The sequence below is a fragment of the Geotrypetes seraphini genome, chromosome 5, assembly GCF_902459505.1.
Source record: "Geotrypetes seraphini chromosome 5, aGeoSer1.1, whole genome shotgun sequence".
Classification (NCBI taxonomy): Eukaryota; Metazoa; Chordata; class Amphibia; order Gymnophiona; family Dermophiidae; genus Geotrypetes; species Geotrypetes seraphini.
In genome coordinates this window covers 6,411,513-6,430,797 of record NC_047088.1, presented here as the reverse complement: position 1 = coordinate 6,430,797, position 19,285 = coordinate 6,411,513, and the positions used below count along the sequence as shown (strand labels likewise).

Sequence of the window (19,285 nt, the reverse complement as noted above, 5' to 3'; positions counted from 1 at the left end):
AACCTGCTTTGTTGCCCCAGGCAGAGGCCAGCATATACCACTGAATTTTCATTACCCTCTAGTCACTGGTCACCACAGTGTTTTCAACTGGGTGGGTGCCTTTCACCTTGTCCCACCTTTACCCACCTCCGAGAGAAGTAACCCCTCTTCAACCACTGATGTCTTCCCTACTCTGCTTTTAGCTCTTCCTCACCTTTCTTCTTCCCACTCAAAAGCAGGAGAGCAGATACTTCTGTTTAACAGTAAAATTAAGTTAATAGCACTAGAACAATCAAATCTGATAGATTAATCAAGAGATTTGGCATCAGTAGCTTTGTTTCATACAGTTATGCTGCGTTATTACCACATGCCAAAACCACGAAGTTCATGCTGTGAAGCCCAAAGGTTCACATACTGTATCTGATTCCTTTTTTTCTTTCAAACATTTTTAACCCAACTTTACTGATGAATTGGAAAAATACGAATGATGTTTCCAGCTCTAGCCTGTCTTGGGGAGCTTCATTCTGACACATCCCACAAAATCATCAGCTACAATTTTCTTTTGCACTGGCTCATTACACTCAGTCTTACTTGGTGTATGGCAGGGGTACTTAAGAACATAAGAATAGCTTTGCTGGGTCAGACCAATGGTCCATCAAGCCCAGTAGCCCGTTCTCATGGTGGCCGATTCAGGTCACCTAGTACCTGGCCAAAATCCAAGGAGTAGCAATATTCCATGCTACCAATACAGGGCAAGCAGTGGCTTCCCCCATGTCTTTCTCAATAACAGAGTATGGACTTGACCTCCAGCAAACTGTCCAAAGTTTTCTTAGAACCAGCTATGCTATCCACTCTTACCACAACCTCTGGAAATGCATTCCAGAGCTTAACTATTCTCATAAGAACAAAAGCATAGCCTTATTGAGTCCTCTCCTTCTGGAGTTTCCCTTCATTTAAAAAAGTCTCACCTCCTAAACATTAACGCCACAGAAATATTTGTGTCTCAGTCATATCCCCTCTCTCTCGCCTTTCCTCCATATTGAGGTCTCTAAGTCTGTTGACATACACTTTATGATAAAGACCACTAACCAATTGTGTAGCAGCCCTCTGGACCGACTCCATCCTCTTTTGCATCTTTTTGACTCTAGAACTGCACATAGTGTGCTAAAGGGGCCTCACTAGACACTGTCTGTCAGTGATATAGGGAGGGTAAGTGGCGCCTGGGGTGTTGGTGCCCCTCATCTGCCCACTTCCCAACTCCCCCCCTGCTGCGCACATGTCCCCCTTCCCCCATACCTTATTAATTTGTCATGCGGGAGCAACAGCACAAACTTACTGCCCACGTCATGTCGGCTATCCCTCTGACATCACTTCCTAGGCTGAATTGACGTCAGAGAGAGGTGACACTGTTCGTAATACTGCTCATGCAGAAAAATGAAAGAGCTACAAGGGAAGGGGGAAGTTGGGAAGAAGGGTGAGTGGAGGGGAGGACGGGTTCCTGTGCTCTTTCGAAAGACCGCACACAGGGTGGAACCCCCTGACCCCCTTTATACAAAAAAACAACCAAACTTAAATAACACTTTGGCCTCCTCAGGAAGCCAGTGACGTTTACAATCAAGAGGCCTAATATGGTCATATGTATGCCATGAGAAAATTGATTACTTAGCAATATTGTACACCATAAGCAGATGCTTCGGTTGTTTTTGTGGGGGACCAAGTAAATCCCGTTGCAGTAATCTATTATGCTCAGGATTAAAGACTGAGTCAAGGGGATAGATCTCAACATAGAATTGAATGGAGCAAAGCTTCCATAACATAGAAAATCAGTTTGAGCCTATCCAAGGTTACCCCCAAGATTTTAATAGTTGGGGCTAATGGTTAACTACAAATACTCTCCTCATCTAGGAAAAAAAACCTACTTTTCTCCACATTAGCAAAACAAGACCCTTTTCCAAATGTTTTCTTCATATGTAGCCCAGGTCCCACTCGTGCTCAGTTCTGTGGGTCGGGCACCTACCACCAGGGCTCACAAAAATATATTTTTATTTCTATGGGCTGTGCTTTAAAGTCTCCTGAGCTGGTCGTAGGTTGGGACCGGACTTACTCCAGAAGGCCAAAGGATCCAAATCCCAGGGTCTCAATCACACTCTGTCCTCTCATGAAAGAAATCAAGTTGAGACCAAGGTGCAATTGATAAACTACAACTATTACTTTAACTTGATTGTAGTATCAATGCATAAACTTTACAGCTTCTTCAAGAGTGGAATATTGAAACTAGTCTTACAAACTGTACAAATTTCAGTCACTTCAGAAACCCTTCCATTGTGTTGCCCAATCTCTTCTCTCAAATCCTCCTTGTACACGGTGAGCCACTCCTAGGTCCCATGTCTTTCAAGTTCAATTTATTTATTTAATAAACCACAAATATAAAACCAAAGTAAATCTAAGAGGTTTACAATAAAATGTAAAATGAATTTTTTTAAAACCTCGGGACTACTCTATCGTTCCCATAAGGGTCTTTCACTATGGTTTCTACACACACTCTTTGTTCTACTTTTCTGGCAAACCCTCTCAGACTTTCCCTCCACAAGCAGTCAGTACTCCAAGAGTCTCCCTCAGTACTTGGACTCTGGTGGGAGATCAGGATAACCAAAAATCTAGAACTTACGCCTATCTCCCCTTTTATACTGTTCCCCCTCCCCTCAGGTAAAAGGGACTCCAACTGACAAGCAGACAGCAAGTTTGGCTAAAAAACTACATAAACGAACCCAATCTGTCTTACAGCACATTCCGTAAATCGATCAAAACCGCCCTATTCGCAAAATTCGTTAACTAAAACGGTCCCCCTCCTCACTAAGACCCTCCCTCACTAGGACTCCCCTCCCCGTAAACGCCTTTCTTCCTCTCAAGAAGCTTCTCATCTATTCAGATATCCTCTACTCATAGAACTCCTACTCATATGTAAGCTCTAAAGTATTCAGGTATTCATTACCCCTAGAACTCCATTTAGCACGTTAGTTTCCCATTAGACTGTTATATTGTATTAGACACATTGTATGGTATTGTATCTAGTCTTATTGTATTGTATTGTATTTAGACTCACTGTATTGTTCTGTACTGTATTGTATTGTATGTAGACTTATCGTTTTGTACTAAGACCTCTTGTTATTCGCTGAATGTTCAGCCTTCTTACAATGTAAACCGCCTAGAAGTCGCCTGACTATGGCGGTATAGAAAAATAAAGTTATTATTATTATTATTATTATGATCTCTGCTATTCACAAGCATACACACTCAGAGACTCTCCAAAGAATCCTGGCATGTCTAGCTGTCTGCTATTCTTGTCTGTCTTTCTTTCCTGCAGTTGGAGAGCTTGTGACAGTCCCAAAGATTGAGAATCCAAGTCAGGAGATGGTGGATCGTTTCCTTGACAAGTATACAAGCTCCCTACTCAAACTATTCAACGAAAACAAGACCAAATATGGAGGCAGAGCAGCTGCAAATAATTTGATGCGGGATATGATAATGTGTATGTGTGTTTAGGTAACGTGGTGAATGCTGGCAGACATATTGACCTCTGGCTCTGAGGACTGTCAGCAGCATAAATTAATTGAACTTGTCTATAATATTACCAGACTGGACTCTGTGCTTCTTCAGTAAACTTCTTTAATATACAGTTCAATTGATCTCAAGGAATTTCTTTGACAAAATCCACTACAATGAATTGATTACATATAACATGAGGATTCTGTTTATTAAATTTGTTTTTTAAGTTTTAATTAGATTTTACACTTCTTTGATTTATGAATGATTTAGGTCTTTTCTCATGCTGTGAAGTTTTAACATTTTTATGACCTTTTTGTATATTGTGGGGTATCAAATTTTAAAGAAACATAAACACACTCTACCAGCATATCCCAGAGATAGGAAAAGCTGGGAGTGTTATTCCACATTCTCTTTATTAAGGATAATACTGTACTTTAAACTTAGCCATCTAAGCTGTATTTAGACTAGCAAATTCAAAGGTGTAACTAGATGGGGAACTCTGCTTTCCTATGGCCATGTGCAGCTCTAAAATGGAGTGTTATCTGCCCATATAAGAGAAGCAGGCAAGGGTAGGGGGGGCTTCAGTTCACTGAAGACACAGCAGGGCACACTGGGAGCTTGAGTTAAACAAATACACTCTGTTTACCTATTATATTAAGAAATCTGCTCTCATGAATGGGGCAGAAGAGTAGAAAATAACAGAGTGGATCATTCAGTCTGCACAGTATAGACTCATCATCTTGGTAGATGTCTAGATAACGTTTCTAAACACAATGAAACACCAGCTCCCATCGTACCCAGGTCTTCCATTCAGCTTTTCAATCCTCTTCTCATATCAGGATCAAGCATGTCTAAATCCATCACAGTGTTGGCTTCCCTGTGGTTTTTTTGGACCTTGATGCTTGTAAATGGTTGTGTATTTAAGAACATAAGAGTTGCCATACTGGGAGAGACCAAAGGTTCATCAAGCCCAGTATCCTGTTTCCAACAGTGGCCAATCCAAGTCACAAGTACTTGGTAAGATCCCAAAGAGTAAAACATATTTTATGCCAGGAGTAAGCAGTGGATTTCCCCACATCCATATAAATAATGGCATATGAACTTCTCTTTTAGGAAATTATCCAAACATTTTATGAATCTTGCTAAGCTAACCACTTTTACCACATTCTTCAGGCGTTATACTGCATGCAGAGTTTTGCATTTTAGGGTTTTGTTTGTATATATTAGTACTTTAGTTTCTGCTCCTGTATTTGCATAGGGGTTATCTGTGTTCTGCATGTGTGACTAAGGCCAGGTGTTCTGGTAGGAATGAATGTTGAGAAACATACAGTGTGCTTTGTGTAGTTTAATTTTGTGGTTAGAACATAAGAATAGCCTTACTTGGTCAGCCCAGTAACCCATTCTCACGGTAGCCAATCCAGGTCACTAGTACCTGGCCAAAACCCAAGGTGTAGCAATATTCCATGGTACCGATCCAGGGCAAGCAGTGGTTTCCCCCATGTTTTTCTCAATATCAGACTATGAATTTTTCCTTCAGGAACTTGTCCAAATCTTTCTTAAAACCAGCTACGCTATCCACTCTTACCACATCCTCTGGTAACGCGTTCCAGAACTTAACTATTCTCTGAGTGATAAAAAATTTCCTCCAATTGGTTTTAAAAGTATTTCCCTGTAACTTCGAGTGTCCCCTAGTCTTTGTAATTTTTGACGGAGTGAAAAATCGATCTACTTGTACCCGTTCTACTCCACTCAGGATTTTGTAGACTTCAATCATATCTCCCCTAAGCCGTCTCTTTTCCAAGCTGAAGAGCCAAGTTCAAGTTCAATTTTATTTGATGAATCGCCTATAACAATTTCTAAGCGATGTACAATTTAAAACATCATATGAGATAACAGACTCTATTAAAAACAAAATTTTTAACAAGTTTAAAAAAAACCCAATAATTTATAACATACAATGTTAGAACTTAAGGGGTAACATGACTAACTAGATACAGTAGGAAAGAGGGGCACAGTTACAATATTCTCAGTCTAAGATAGAAGAAACATAAAGGGTAAAAACACATAGGAGGGGGCAAGGGATATATTTAGAAGGTTAAAAGTTTTGAACATGAAAAATTTTAAATAAAGTGTTAAATCATTAAGTAGTAAAAGCATCTTTAAATAAAAAGGATTTTAAAACTTTTTTAAAGGAGCTGAGGTCTTTTTCTTTTCTTATATAAAGGGGCAGGGCGTTCCAAGTTTGAGGTGCTAAAACGGAAAACATTTCGTTTCTTCTTGTGCCCACTATTTTTAAAGAAGGGACTGATAGTAGGTCTTGAGATGAGGACCGAAGAGAATGATAAGGAATAATCATTCTGGATATGAATTGTGGTTCATTAGATGCCATAGTCTTAAAGATTAGTAATGCTATTTTAAAAGTGAGCCCTAACCGTTTTAGTCTTTCCTCATATGAGAAGAGTTCCATCCCCTTTACCATCTTGGTCGCTCTTCTTTGAACCTTTTCTAGTGCCACTATATCATTCTTGAGTTAAGGAGATCAGAATTGAACACAATACTCCAGGTGAGGTTGCACCATGGAGCGACACAGTGTCATTATAACATTCTTAGTCTTGTTAACCATCCCTTTTTTAATAATTCCTAGCATCCTATTTGCTTTTTTGGCTAGCGGCGGAAGATTTCATTGTATTGTCTACGATGACACCCAGATCCTTTTCTTGGGTGCTAATCCCAAGGTGGATCCTAGCATCTGGTAACATCTCGTCATCTTCCTCCTTTGCTCTCTACCATTCCCTCTTACTTCACACCTCCTATGCTGAGTGGAAGAGGAGCCTAATGGATGGTGTGGGGGCCTGAGAACCTGGGTTTAGTTCCAACTGCAGCTTCTTGTGAGCCTGGGTAAGTCACTTAACCCTCCATTGCTCACATTGAGTCAATCCTTAGAGGGAACATAGGCTTCCAGCAGCTTACCCAGAGAAAGGACAACTGGGCTGACCCAAGCATGCTAGGTAGGAGCGTGTTTTGCCCTCTCCCATCGTGTCACCCTGAGAGTCTGAATGAGTGATCCTGCTGTGGGAATCTTTCAAGTTCTTCGTGCTGTCATTATTTTCACTAATGAAAATTTATATTACCAGCTAACGTGTAGCTGAATCTCCAGCATCTCTTGCCTAAGATGGACCATTTTGAATTTGTATTCCCTTCTTTTTTTTTTTTTTAATTGTATTGTATTTTACATCGCCTAGAATGTTGATAGGCGATTCATCAAATTTTTAATAAACCTTGAAACCTTAACTCTGAGTCTGCAGAGGTTGTTAACTCTTATTCCAGTACATCTCAGTAATAAGCGTTTGTTTGTCCTTTTGCTTTGATTGACGCCATTAAAGAATCATTGGATCAAAAGTTTTGACTCTACCTGGTGATGTTAAATACTGGTTTAACACTATGTCAAGCATTGTGTATGAGACACTGAGTATGGATTGACTATAAGAAAACCTTTGATACATTCCTGGATAATTGAGGTGCCTTGAAATGTAATCATTTCAACCATGGTTCTTAGAACCCAGATAGGCTCACACTGTTGAACCTTGGATTAACTGTTTCAGCCCTATCTTTCCTGCAGTTTGGCCAGAATCAGTCTCCTGTCTATGGAACTCAGCACACCAGCGTCCCTCAGATCTTTATCACAGATGTTTCTAAACAGGGAGAAGAAGAGATGTTATCGGTGTTGTACATGGAGAAAATATGCTGAGAAAGACATCTACACAAACATAGAGAATGAGAGCGCTCAACTATATCACCTGAAAACTTTCAGCCTGGTCCAACCGTTCTGTATTAGTCCCTCTTCATACTGCTGTAGGCCTAATGTACTCAGCCACTGTCCAATGTCTACTGGATTCGATGAGGCCTAGATGAAAAGGAAGGAAGTATGCACATTCAATGTATCAATCCCCTTCCTGAGGCTTCCATGCTCTCACTTCCCTGTCATCCTCCCCTTGGCCCTTACTGCACCCCATTTATACCACGGTGTAACCAGTCTGGTCCTGAAAGGTGATAAAAACCCAGAAACCAACCAGTTTTGCCTGCCTGCTAATGCTGACCAATGACCAAAGGCTATGGCTTTACATAAACACCAGCCAACCTTCCCTAGACACTGTACAAGACAGTACAGTACCTCAGGACACTGGTCAATGATCGTGAGAGGTGCCTTTATACTGGTACAATCTGGTGATTTACTGTTCTGTCTCTTCTTCACATTCCATCATTTACCTTCTTGTTTCTGCTTTGACCCTTGCTGTCCTCTTTGAGACCATGTGGCATTACCAGTGCACTCTGGGTCTGACGTAATGGCTTCTTCTTAACTTTGATTGGATCCCTAGACATAGCCAGTGGCCCTTTCATGGATGACCCCTCCATTTCAGACACATGCAGTGCAGTAAGGGAATAGTCTTTTATCAGGTTGGAAGCCATCGGCCCCTGCATGTCCCTGAGTTGGACCTCAACCTCTGATGTCCAGCTGGTGTTGGAGGGATTGGATGCCTGGCATAAAAAATCCCTCAATAAGATGGCAGACTTTGGTCTTCTATGGCTGGAATGCTTACGAGGGGCATGGGACATCCTGGGCACACAGATATTAGGGCTCTGATGCACCTCCATGTCTTCCAGAGGCCCCTGTATCACCTCAGAGACATGATAAAAGCTGCCTTTATGCTGTCCAAGACATCTGGAAGAGTCTCTGGCTTTTTCCTTCTGGTTCCTACAGTCGTTAGGGCTTTTGGGGGACCCAGTGAAATATGGGAAAGGGGTTTGTGCTATAGGAATCCCTTCAAAGATGAAGTAAGCAGGGTTGGTGAAGTTGCTGGACGAGCTGATGATGCTGATGGACTGACCCCTAGAAGAGAGAAGAAACCATTCTCAGTCTCTGGCCTCTTGTGGTACAGATCAGAAGCTCTGACGGTACCTCGACTCCTTAGGACATACTTTATTTATTTAACAGACTTATATCCCGCCTAGAAGCTAAACGGGTTACAAAGTACACACAAACGATAGAATATTAGACCATACTATTACAAAGGAATATTCATCCTGTAGCTCTGATGTCCCTTTGTCTATTTAAAAAAGCGTCTACAGAGTTGGTTTTCAGTTTCTTAAAGTGCTGAATAACGTTAATCAATCTCAGTTATCCAGTCAAACTGTTCCATAAAGTAATTTTTTTTTTTTTTAATTTATCATTTTCATATTTACATTTCAAGTATAAACTTGTACAGATAGCAATCAATATATGATCAAATCAATAAAAGAAATCAATACATACGAAAGAAAATTTCCCTCATTATCGCTCTAGTCCTCAATACATAAAGTAATCCCAGGTTTTGAAATAGCTTTTGTTCATGTCTCAGCATATTTCACCCTCTGCAATCTTAGGGAATGCTGTAGCTGATACCGTGTATAGGTACCAAGGTACCCCATTGTGAATTGCTAAGAAACCCAAAACTAGCACCTTAAACACAATCCTACACTTAATGCATAGCCAATGTAATTGTTGCAACAGAGGGGTCACATGCTCAAAACTCTCACGCCCACACACAAGGCAAGTATTAGCATTCTGGATCACCTGCAATGCCTCATACCTGAAGGACACAATTCCCAGGTATAAAGCATTGCAGTAGTTCACTTTCTGTAATATACTCTGTACCAAGATTTTAAAATCGTAGTTAGATAACATTGGTTTAAATCTACTTAGAAGCCTCATGTGGAAAAAAAAAGATGACTTAACCATAGCCAGAACTTGATCTTTCGTTGACATTATTGAATCCAATCAAACCCTTAATAATTTGATTTTCCTCCATACAGGAATTGTCCTTGCATCCACCACAATTTCTTCTAACCATATTGGATCTTCCACTCTCCCTACCATTAGTAACTCAATTTTGGCCAAATTTACAATCTTTTTCTGGTGCAACATCCAAACATTCATGGTTCTCAAAATATTTAGTTTAACCTATCTTTCAATTCATTCTTCCAATCTGACACTGGGAAAAAAAATTGGATGTCATCTGCGTACAATTGGTAACTAACATCTAGTTCCTTAAAAATATCTTCCAGTGAAACCATATAAAGACTTAAAAGGAGTACCAAGATTGCTGAACGTTGTGGACTCCTTTACGAATCATTATAGATTTAAAAACGGATCCTATACTTTTAACCCTTATTGATTTTTCTTGAAAATTAGAGTCAAACCAATACCCATCACTGTCACCTTTACCAATAAGATGTCACTATCTACTGTATCAATGGCCGAAAACACACCAATGATGCAACACAAAAGGTCTTATTTCTATCTAGTCCTAATCTCAACTCTTCAACGGTGGAAACCAACAAGGTTTCAACACTGTGATCTGATCAAAAACCACACTGATGGCGATCAAAAAAATTCTCTCTCTGTTAAAACTACTTTTTCAATGACCTTCACAACGAAAGGCATATTGCAATTGGTCTATAGTTCTCAATCACATCTTCATCCAAATGTTTTAATTGTTGCCATTTTAAATAGCTCGGGCATTTCACTAGTCTTCAAAGATTTGTTAACAATGAGAGAGACAGAGCCACAAATTTTCACAGTTCCTTAATTACAGATGATGAAGAAGGATCAACTATAGATCTAGTCGGTTATAAAGATTTCAGCACATGATCTTCAAACTCAGCCCACAACACAGTCATGGTTACGCTCTCCTTAACCTCTTGACAATCAGTACATAAAAGTTTCTGCTGTCAAGAATCATCTTTATGAGTCCCGATCCTTCATCTTGCACACTTGGACCCTTAATCGGAAATGTTAGTTTCATATCATTCTTTCATTCTACAGATCAATTGCTTTATCTCTAAGTTACCTATCTTTCTTTGTCTTACAGAATTCCTGATAAACATGTAACCTAAAAGGATACTGTATATCAAAATCATCCACATCCTTGCTCTTTCTTCAGATAAGATCACATTTCCTTAATTCTCTGTGTAGGCCCTGGAGAGCCTCTGTCTGACCTCCACATATAACACTTCCCATTCTAGAAAAAGTCCCTGGAAAAGATGATGGAGGGTTTATGGGGAAAGCCAGAGGAGAAACACACTTACAGGCTTAGACTGTCAGTCCTCCAGAAAAATACCTGTCCCTGGAGGATTGCCATAAAACATTAGGTAAACCCCAAATCCAAACTGAAAGTCATCAGGAAAGTAAAAGAAGTACCAGTGAAACAAAAGAGAGTTACAGAAGTCCATTGAACTGACAAGACAATGAAAAGAGGGAGGTGGAATTGTGAGGGCAATTTTCATGGTGCCTTATAGATTGTGACCAATTGACTACCCCCCCCCCCCCCCCCGCCCCCAAGAGCTGGAAGGGAGCCAAAGCTACAGTGGAAAACCATAGGAGTCTGGGCAGTGAGAGACAGAGCTGTGTAGGCCCCACAGTGTGCTGGCAGCCATAGTAGCAGAAGCAACAGGAAGGAAGTACAAATGGGACTAGAAACGTCTAGGTCAGGAAGTCTCAAGTTCTACTACTGTGCTTCCCCGAAAATAAAACACTGTCTTATATTAATTTTGGGTCCAAAAAACGCACTAGGGCTCCAAAGGATAAGCCTGTTCACTGTAATGGAAGCCTGTGCTGAAATGTGTCTGGCACCATTTTGACAACTTTTAAAAGACTTACACTCAGCGTTTGGGATGTCACAGCCCAACTAAAACTAGCATTTGGGGCTAGAAATCCCAGGACTGCTGTACAGATAATACAAAGCTATTCCCCTTGTGCAGCAGAACTCTGATGAACCTCCTACCGCGAGGCCAACATACCTCCGTTCCAAACAGCAGCGGTGGCAGCACTGAACAAGCTGCTTTGTGGCCTTCCCCGCTGGGCCTTCCCTGTGCTGCGTCACTGATGACATCATCAGTGATGCGGAAAAGGGAAGGCCCCAGCAGGGAAGGCCGCAAAGCAGCCTGTTCAGTGCTGCTGCCACCGCTGCTGTTTGGAATGGAGGTATGTCGGCCTCGCAGTGGGAGGGTCGGCAGGGTTCTGCTGCGCAGGATGGAAAGATGCTGCTCAAGGGGATGGTTGAGAGGGGAGGAAAGATGCTGGACATGGGGGGAGCGCTGCCGCCGGTGAATCGGGGAGTGTCGGGGACATTCGGGAGGTGCTTCAGGGGTTGACCCAACTAGGGCTTATTTGGGGGGTAGGGCTTTTATTAGGACCTATATTAGATTTATATTCGGGGAAACACGGTATCATAGAGTATGATCGGCCAAAGCAGAGCACACCGTAAAATGGAAGTTTCTGTACCAGCTACATATGGCAGGAATGTCCCGTTTAGAAAAATAAAAGTCCAAAATATCAGTTACACCACAGGAACTCAAATATCTCAGTGGCAACACACGAAGTCTATGTTATGAAACATCAACGTAAATGTAGATGTTTGTCAGCCATTTTGGAAACAAAAGTTCAGTTTTACTGAACCTGGCACAGAGCTCCGTATCTTTTGGCAGCTGGGGAAAGTGACCATTGACGGATTCAGGGGTAACCTGCTCTAATCCCTTCAGAGGAGTGCTGCTCAAACAGGATCGAGGGATTAGGATTTTAGATTTGCCTCTTCATTGATAGCTCTAAGGGAATTAGTCAAATAACAAAATAATCCAAAAGGAAGGAATAAACCCCACGGACAAACTAGGTAAAGCAAAGAAGGACTTTCCCTGTGCCACGCAGGGAAACCTGAATGTCCCACGAGGCAGCTCCATCGTTTTGGATAGAGAAGTTCATTCCCCTATTTTTGCTCTAACATGCCTCCTCGCCATATGGAAATTCTTCAGCTTTAGACTTTCCTATCCCAGTTTCATGCAATATGAACATCTAAATGTACAACCCCTTAGATCAAGACAACACACTCCTTAGACAGCAGAGTTAGCCAGAGTATCATATGGCAAATCATTCTAACGGTCTCTGGCAGTGCAAACGCTTCGAGATGTATAAAAATCCAATTTAATTATTCCCTGTGGAAGACGCTCCCTCTCCTCCTCCTGCTTACCATCTCCGTACTCCTTAATTCTTTTATACTCTTTTATCCATCACTTGAATTGTACGTTGCCTTAAACCTAATTAGGCATAGAGTGACTCACAAATTGTAGAGTACATTAGATTAGATTAGAAACAAATACACCAATGATTTTGATTCTAAAACCTGTTTCTTTCCATCCCCTCGGTGAGCAGGCTTGAAAGAGCCTGAGTTGGTGCTGCCTTGTCACACTGGAATGTTCTGGAGCCCGTCATTCCTTTGGGAGCATCAATCATAGACTCATCCTTAATCCATTCTGAGGAGATAAACATTACACATTTAGCTCCATGCTTCAATGCAGGATATTTTTACAAGAGACAAACAATATTCACATAGCCTGCAGTTCTAGGCTCTTCCAACAGGAGGAACTCTAAGGGGAGATCAGTTCTTTCAGTCTCAGGCTCCTCCATCAGTAATTATACAGGATCACTGCAATGGGGGTGGGGTTGTAATCTCACAGTGTCTGCAATCCTAGCAATCCCCAGTAGGAGGTGCTTTAGGGAATGGTGTAAGAGCATTGACTATGGTGTGTGTGTGTTGGGGGGGGTGTTTAAGCTCCTGCAGTTTCAGGCTCTTCCAGCAGGAGTGAATTATACAAAAATACTGTACTGTATGTACTGTGTGTAAATGAAGTCCCACAGCTTCTTCAATTCCTGAATCTCCCACCAGGAGGCCCTGCAGTAAATTACACAGGAGCATCGCAAGGGGAGGGGTAATCTTATAGCTTTTGCAATCCTAGGTTTCCCAGCAGCAGGTGCTTAGGAAATGGTGCAAGAGCACTGACTATGGGGGACCTCAAGCTCCTGCTAGAGTGACCAGGTTACCCATTCCAGAAGGGAGACTTTTTGGCCAGTCCTGGTCTTCTGCCAACCTCATCCTGGTGCATTATGGGACCTGCAGCACTAATGTCAATGGGAAGAATCATGGATTCCAAATACTACACTGCTTTGGGATGTAATGTGATGTTCAAGGTGCTGAGAGGTATTTTTATCTATTTATATCCCACTTATTCACAAATCTAAGCAAGGAACAAAATCACATTAAATAATACAGACAAATTCAAAACAGCAAAGAAAAACAGGATTGTGAAGTGGATGGATGAGCATTATTTGAAATTAAATGTGAACAAGACGGAGGTGATGATTGTGAAAAGTCAGTGGGATAACTTTGAGATAGAAAGTGTTTCTTTGATGGGGAGTGATTGGAAGTAAAAAAAAGATGACAGTATTAGGGGTGTGTTTGGATATCTGCAGTTGCAAATGTTATATAGTAAAAGTGATCCTGAGCAGGGTGGATTATTGTAATGGACTATACCTTGGAGTAAACTCCGCAGCTAGATTGATCAATTCTAGAACAGTGTCTCTCGAACTTTCTCAAGCTGGGGCATCTTAAAGGTAGTGGCCATGGCTTGAGGCACCCAGAAGTGCGTGGAGGTCGCTGTGATGACCTCATGCAATGCGTGACATCATCACGTCGACATCTGCACATGTCCAGAGACCCTCCAGATGGGTCCTGAGTTGCCAGTAGGGGATGCTAGCAGGGAAGAGGGCCGGAGAGAAGGAGAAGCACTGGTGCCAGCTGATTGCCTACAGCGGTGTTTCTCAACTACTTCGATCTAAGTCTAACAAATATCAGCCGAGTACCCCAACCCAAATCCCATCCCCTTGACTAATTGTAATGCAATTTTTTTCCATTCATTTTTCATACACACAGCAGATATAAATTCTCAAAACTGACACATTTCAATCACTATATCGAAAATAAAATCATTTTACCTACCGGCGATCCTCTGGGGGGAAGCCGGAGGACGCTAGAGAGAAGGGGGGGGGAACATGCAGGCCTTCGGCGAATCGGGCAGGCGCCTCTCTTCCTCCTCAGTGTGCCGCGGCACACTTGGCATCTCAGGAGGCACACAGGTTGAGATACACTGTTCTAGAGTGACTCATATCACACCAGTTTTGAAGCAACTGCATTGGTTGCAATGCAGCAGAGTCCAATTCAAAATTCTTTGTCCTATGTCTCTCCTACTGTTTTTCAAGGTTTTTTAAAAATTCTATCAGCCTTAAAGAAGTTTGAGATCAGAAAATAGTATGAGATTATGTTCCGAGGGTAGACTGCCAATCTCCCATATTAAGATTGGTGCGGCCATGTTGTCGGTAGCTTTGGAATACACTGCCAGGAATCCTGTTTCTGTACTGCTCGGATGAATTATAAGAAGATGTTGAAAACCCAACTGTCTGTTAATGCTTTTTTGTGTTGAGAATGATTTGAAAATGTCTTCTGTCCTGCTGACTGCTTTTTAAAGTATGGTGATCTATTTTTTTTAATTAAATCTTTATTAATTTTCAAAACTAATACAAAGTGCCATAAATTATATATACATTAAGAACAAAATAAGCACTTAAATTCTACCAGTAACAATTAAGATAATAAATATCCCTCCCCTCCCATCCAACAATTTGATCAAGAAATGAACCAGAAATATATCCCCCTCTCCCACCCACCCCAAAAGATTTGAAAACCATGAAACTACGTTGAATTAACAAAGGGTGTCAATTGACCCCAAACCAAATTAAATACTTTGTGATTTGTAATATTTGAAATATGTATGTTTTGTTTCAGATTTTATGCTTGTTATTATGTAAATCATATAGGTAATATATGGTATATACATTTTTAAATAAATAAAATCATTTTAAAGCCAGGACTGGTCAAAAAGTCTTCTTTCTGAAATGGGTAGCGCCTACAGTTCTAAACTCTCCCAACAGGAGGTGCTGCACTTTGACTTATGTGCTAGGTCCATGTGTTCTGAGGCAAAGCTCATTTGCAATTTTCTTCCTGTAGCTGTCTATTCACAGATGCTTTCTTACCAAAGAGGCGCTCTCGTGTTCTGTGCTGCGCCTTGGGCACTTGTACTCTCATCCAGCCACGAATGGAGCCAGTCTCATCACCATTGTGAGACAGAAAGGTCTCAAACTGCTGAAAAGTGTCGCCAATCACTGAACGTAAAGCAATGCAGCACTCACCTGGGGAACAGAGAACAATCCAGCTTCACTTCACTACTGTAGCGGTCTAATTCCCCTTGGGCTAAATCTAAAACCTCAATCCAAATCCCACCTAATCCCTCGATCCTGATTTCACTGCCATAAACAGATAGCTTACTGACCCCAAGTAAAAATTATCCAGAGGAGGCTGTCCTCAAGCTCTGAGACTATTGGGGAGGGGGGGAACTATATCTCCCTGTTTATTTATTTTAGCATTTATACACTGCTTATAGCCTAAATGATATGTCCTGGTGGGTTTACAATCTGACTATTTCCCAGGAATTACCCTATTAGAGAGCTAATGAGCTCTTTTTGGGGGATCCTCCTGGCTCCTGTATTGACCTTCTATTTCAGCTGGCCGAAGCTTGCCTCACCGACCTCTACCCCCTCCAACAGGCAGGCAAAAATAGTGACGTGATATGTTCCCAAGCTTGGCCACCCACCAGGAGGAGGGGAGTCGATGGAAAAGCAGCCCGCAAGCCACTAACAACAGTGAAAGATGGCTCCATGTCCCACCTCCCCCACCCTTGTAGTTGACCTAACAGTTGAGTCTGGAACTGCAGTTATTAAGAGGGATCAAGAGAAAGATGATGCATTTTGGAACGGAATTGGGGTGCGGAGTCTGCTCCTCATTTTAATGTGCAGCATGCAAAAATATGAGATAGCCATTATTTAAATGAGTAACGTAAATTAATTGTTTTCATATTATCCATTCCATGAACATTTGCTGGAGTGACCCGCACAAAATTCTTGACTGACAGTTGGTCACCCTGGGTGCTCTCATTCAATATCTTCAGACCCTCCATTCCAGCATTGCATAGCGGGAGAGTTGAAATAGTAGAAACGCAGCACAGAGGACCTTGTGCAGGAAGGCAGAGAGAGAATAAATCTTTCTTTGCTATCTCCCTCTGAGCCCAGCTCCCCCTTCAACTCTCCATCTGTCTTGAGGCCCTGGCTCGCTCGGTGTTTCAGGCTACACCTTTTCTCTGCCTGCCTAGTTAATGGTCTTTAGACCTCTGCAATCCATCTCTCACTTTTAGTAGGACACCCAAATCTTCCCCCATTTTTAACAAAGAGGAACCTTTGCTCTCAATCTGACCCTCCTTTCAGTTTGAGCTAAGGGAGGTTAGGCCTAACTGATTTTCATTGGTCAAGGGTTTAGTTTAATTCATTTGTTATTTGCTATATTGCCTTTCATTTCAAAATGTTTATAATTCCACAATTAATAACATATAAATAAACCACAAATAGCTACAATTCAGTAGAGAATTGTAGAGATGAAAGTGGAAACAGAATTCAAAACTGCATGGGATAAACACAGAGGAATCCTGTATAGAAGGCATGGAACAAAGCAAGCTTAGCAGTGATTAGATAGCAACACGAGCAGGATGCACTGGGAGGGGCTTAAGACTCTGATTGCTTCAGGTACATAAGGTCCCTCCCATGGGAGGGGCCTAGAGCGCTTGGGCCAATCAGGGCCTTAGGCCTTTTCCCGGTGCATTCTGAGGAGGGCATCCCTCCTGCTGATCATCTAAATCAGGTACGGGGGGCAAGTCGGGAGGTGTGGGGGGTCCAGGTGGCCAAGGTAGGAGGGAAGGAGGGGTTGGGGTGTGGGGGGTTCAGGCGGCTGAGGCAAGAGGGAGTGGGCATCCTTCCTACCAATTTTTTTTAAGTTCAAGTGGGGGAGGGGGCCATCATCACTGTTGCATCATGTATTAGAAAGATGATGGCAGATAAAGGCCAATGGGCCCATCCGCAGCATCCACTATATCCTGCTCTCCATAAGAGATCCCACGTGCCTGTCCCATGCTTTCTTGTATTCCTTCCAGAGGAGCCCAAATTAAGCACCCCTTACCATATGACTCAGAGTTATCCAAGCTTCGGACAGTCAGCAGTAGGTGCTGGTCTACCAAATAATCCAGGTCTTCCACGTTTGGGCACAGCTGGGTGAGAAGACAGATAAACATACGTGAGTGAAAGCAAGAGACAGGCAGAGATCTCTGCTTTGTGGGCTCCTTACCTCTGGGAGCTGCTCCCCTGCCCACACCAGTTTTAGGAATCCAGCAACCTCAGTGCTCCGAGAACTGTTATCCCTACTCCGCCTGAACTCTGCAGCAGGGGAGACAGATAAAATAATAATAAACAACTTTATTCTTATATACTGCCCTACCATAGAGTTCTAGGCGGTTCACATCAAAGAAGAACTGCACATATAAGAGGAGATACCATAGAGTTCATGCTACAAATTTGTCAGTAGTTTCCTAAAGACATAATAGGATTGAGCTTGAGGAATCGAAATACTTAACCAAGAATTCATTTTTCCTGACTGAAAGGTCTTCTAAGCTTTTACAGAAGGATATAGGAACAGACCATTTTTTCAGGTATTTTTGTTAGATATATATAGCTTAAATTGGGAGGACAAGTTTCCTGGAGCCAGATCAAACAATGCCTTAAAACAAATGCAACCAAATGGGGGGAGAGACATTTTATTTAATTCAATCCACTGATTGGTTTTACTAGTACGAAGCCTGTGCTCTAATCATAGAAACAGCCCAAGGAGGACGAGTGTGGTGGCCCCTTGTCTTTGCTAACTGAAGTGGGCTCCTGATGTACCCTTATGATGCTGAGATTTACTGTTGCTCGGCAATTGTAATGATTTTACATTTTATTTAGGGCCCTAAAGTGCTCATTGATAAAGCTGGTTATGGCAAAACCACTGGCCAGGTCAGAGCATTCGGTATGAAGGTCCTCGAAAACTGCAATTCTGGTCACCACATCTTAAAAAAGAAATAACAGAATTGGAAAAGATTCAGAGAAGGAGATAAAGGAGATGGGATGATTTCCCTATGAGGAAAGGCTAAAGCAATTATGTCTCTTCAGACTGGAGAAGAGACGGCTCAGGGGTGATGTGATAGAGGTCTATAAAATACTGAGTGGAGTGGAAAGGGTAGATGGGAATTACTTGTTTACTCTTTCCTAAAATATTAGGATTAGGTGCATGCAATGAGGCTACTAAGTAATAGATTTAAAACAAACCAGAGAAAATATTTCTTCACACAACATGTAATTAAATTGTGGAATTCATTGCCAAAGAATGTGCTGAAATCAGTTAGGTTAGCGGGGTTTCAAAAAGATTTGGGATAAATTCCTAAATGGGACGGCCATAGGCCATTATTGAGATGGTTTTTAAACTTGGGATCTAGCTAGGTACTTGGGACCTGGGTTGGCCTCTGTTGGAAACAGGAGACTGGGCTTGATGGACCTTCGGTCTGATCCAGTATGGCAGCTCTTATGTTCTTGACAAGACTCATTTTTTTGCTTCTAGATAAGTAAATCAATATAATTCTATAGTGTAGAGAAGTCTTTCAGAGTTTTGTGTTATAAAAAATTTTGTTAAAACCCCCATAAAGACTGAGGCACTGATGACATTTTCCCTATTTGGGATATTTGAATTAATGGTGAACAGAAATTTTGAACCTCCTGTCTTTTAACTGGCTCACCTAGAATCCACTTTCCTCTGGAATTCACTTCCTCTCGCTTTTTTCTTCTCCCCTCCCACTGTCCCTTCGGACTCTTTTCCTTGTCTCCTCCTATTGCTGAGTTTCATTGGAGTCTGTCCTGTCAGCATTG

The 19,285-nt window shown here is 41.8% G+C and overlaps 1 protein-coding gene across 2 annotated transcripts in view; it reads right to left on the bottom strand.

Moving 5' to 3' along the window:
* Window positions 1-6,161: 6,161 nt before the first annotated feature.
* The window catches only part of LOC117361421 (phosphatidylinositol 3,4,5-trisphosphate 5-phosphatase 2-like), a 95,129-nt gene continuing 82,005 nt past the window's right edge, over window positions 6,162-19,285 (bottom strand). For both annotated transcript variants that reach the window (XM_033946726.1, XM_033946725.1), the window contains 7 exons: window positions 17,676-17,764; window positions 17,511-17,598; window positions 15,482-15,637; window positions 12,738-12,867; window positions 7,792-8,413; window positions 7,323-7,429; window positions 6,162-7,217 (listed from right to left, as the gene is read on the bottom strand). In XM_033946726.1, the coding sequence (XP_033802617.1) occupies window positions 7,130-7,217; window positions 7,323-7,429; window positions 7,792-8,413; window positions 12,738-12,867; window positions 15,482-15,637; window positions 17,511-17,598; window positions 17,676-17,764 (1,280 nt within the window). In that variant the 3' untranslated portion in view covers window positions 6,162-7,129. The remainder of the gene's footprint in view (window positions 7,218-7,322; window positions 7,430-7,791; window positions 8,414-12,737; window positions 12,868-15,481; window positions 15,638-17,510; window positions 17,599-17,675; window positions 17,765-19,285) is intronic.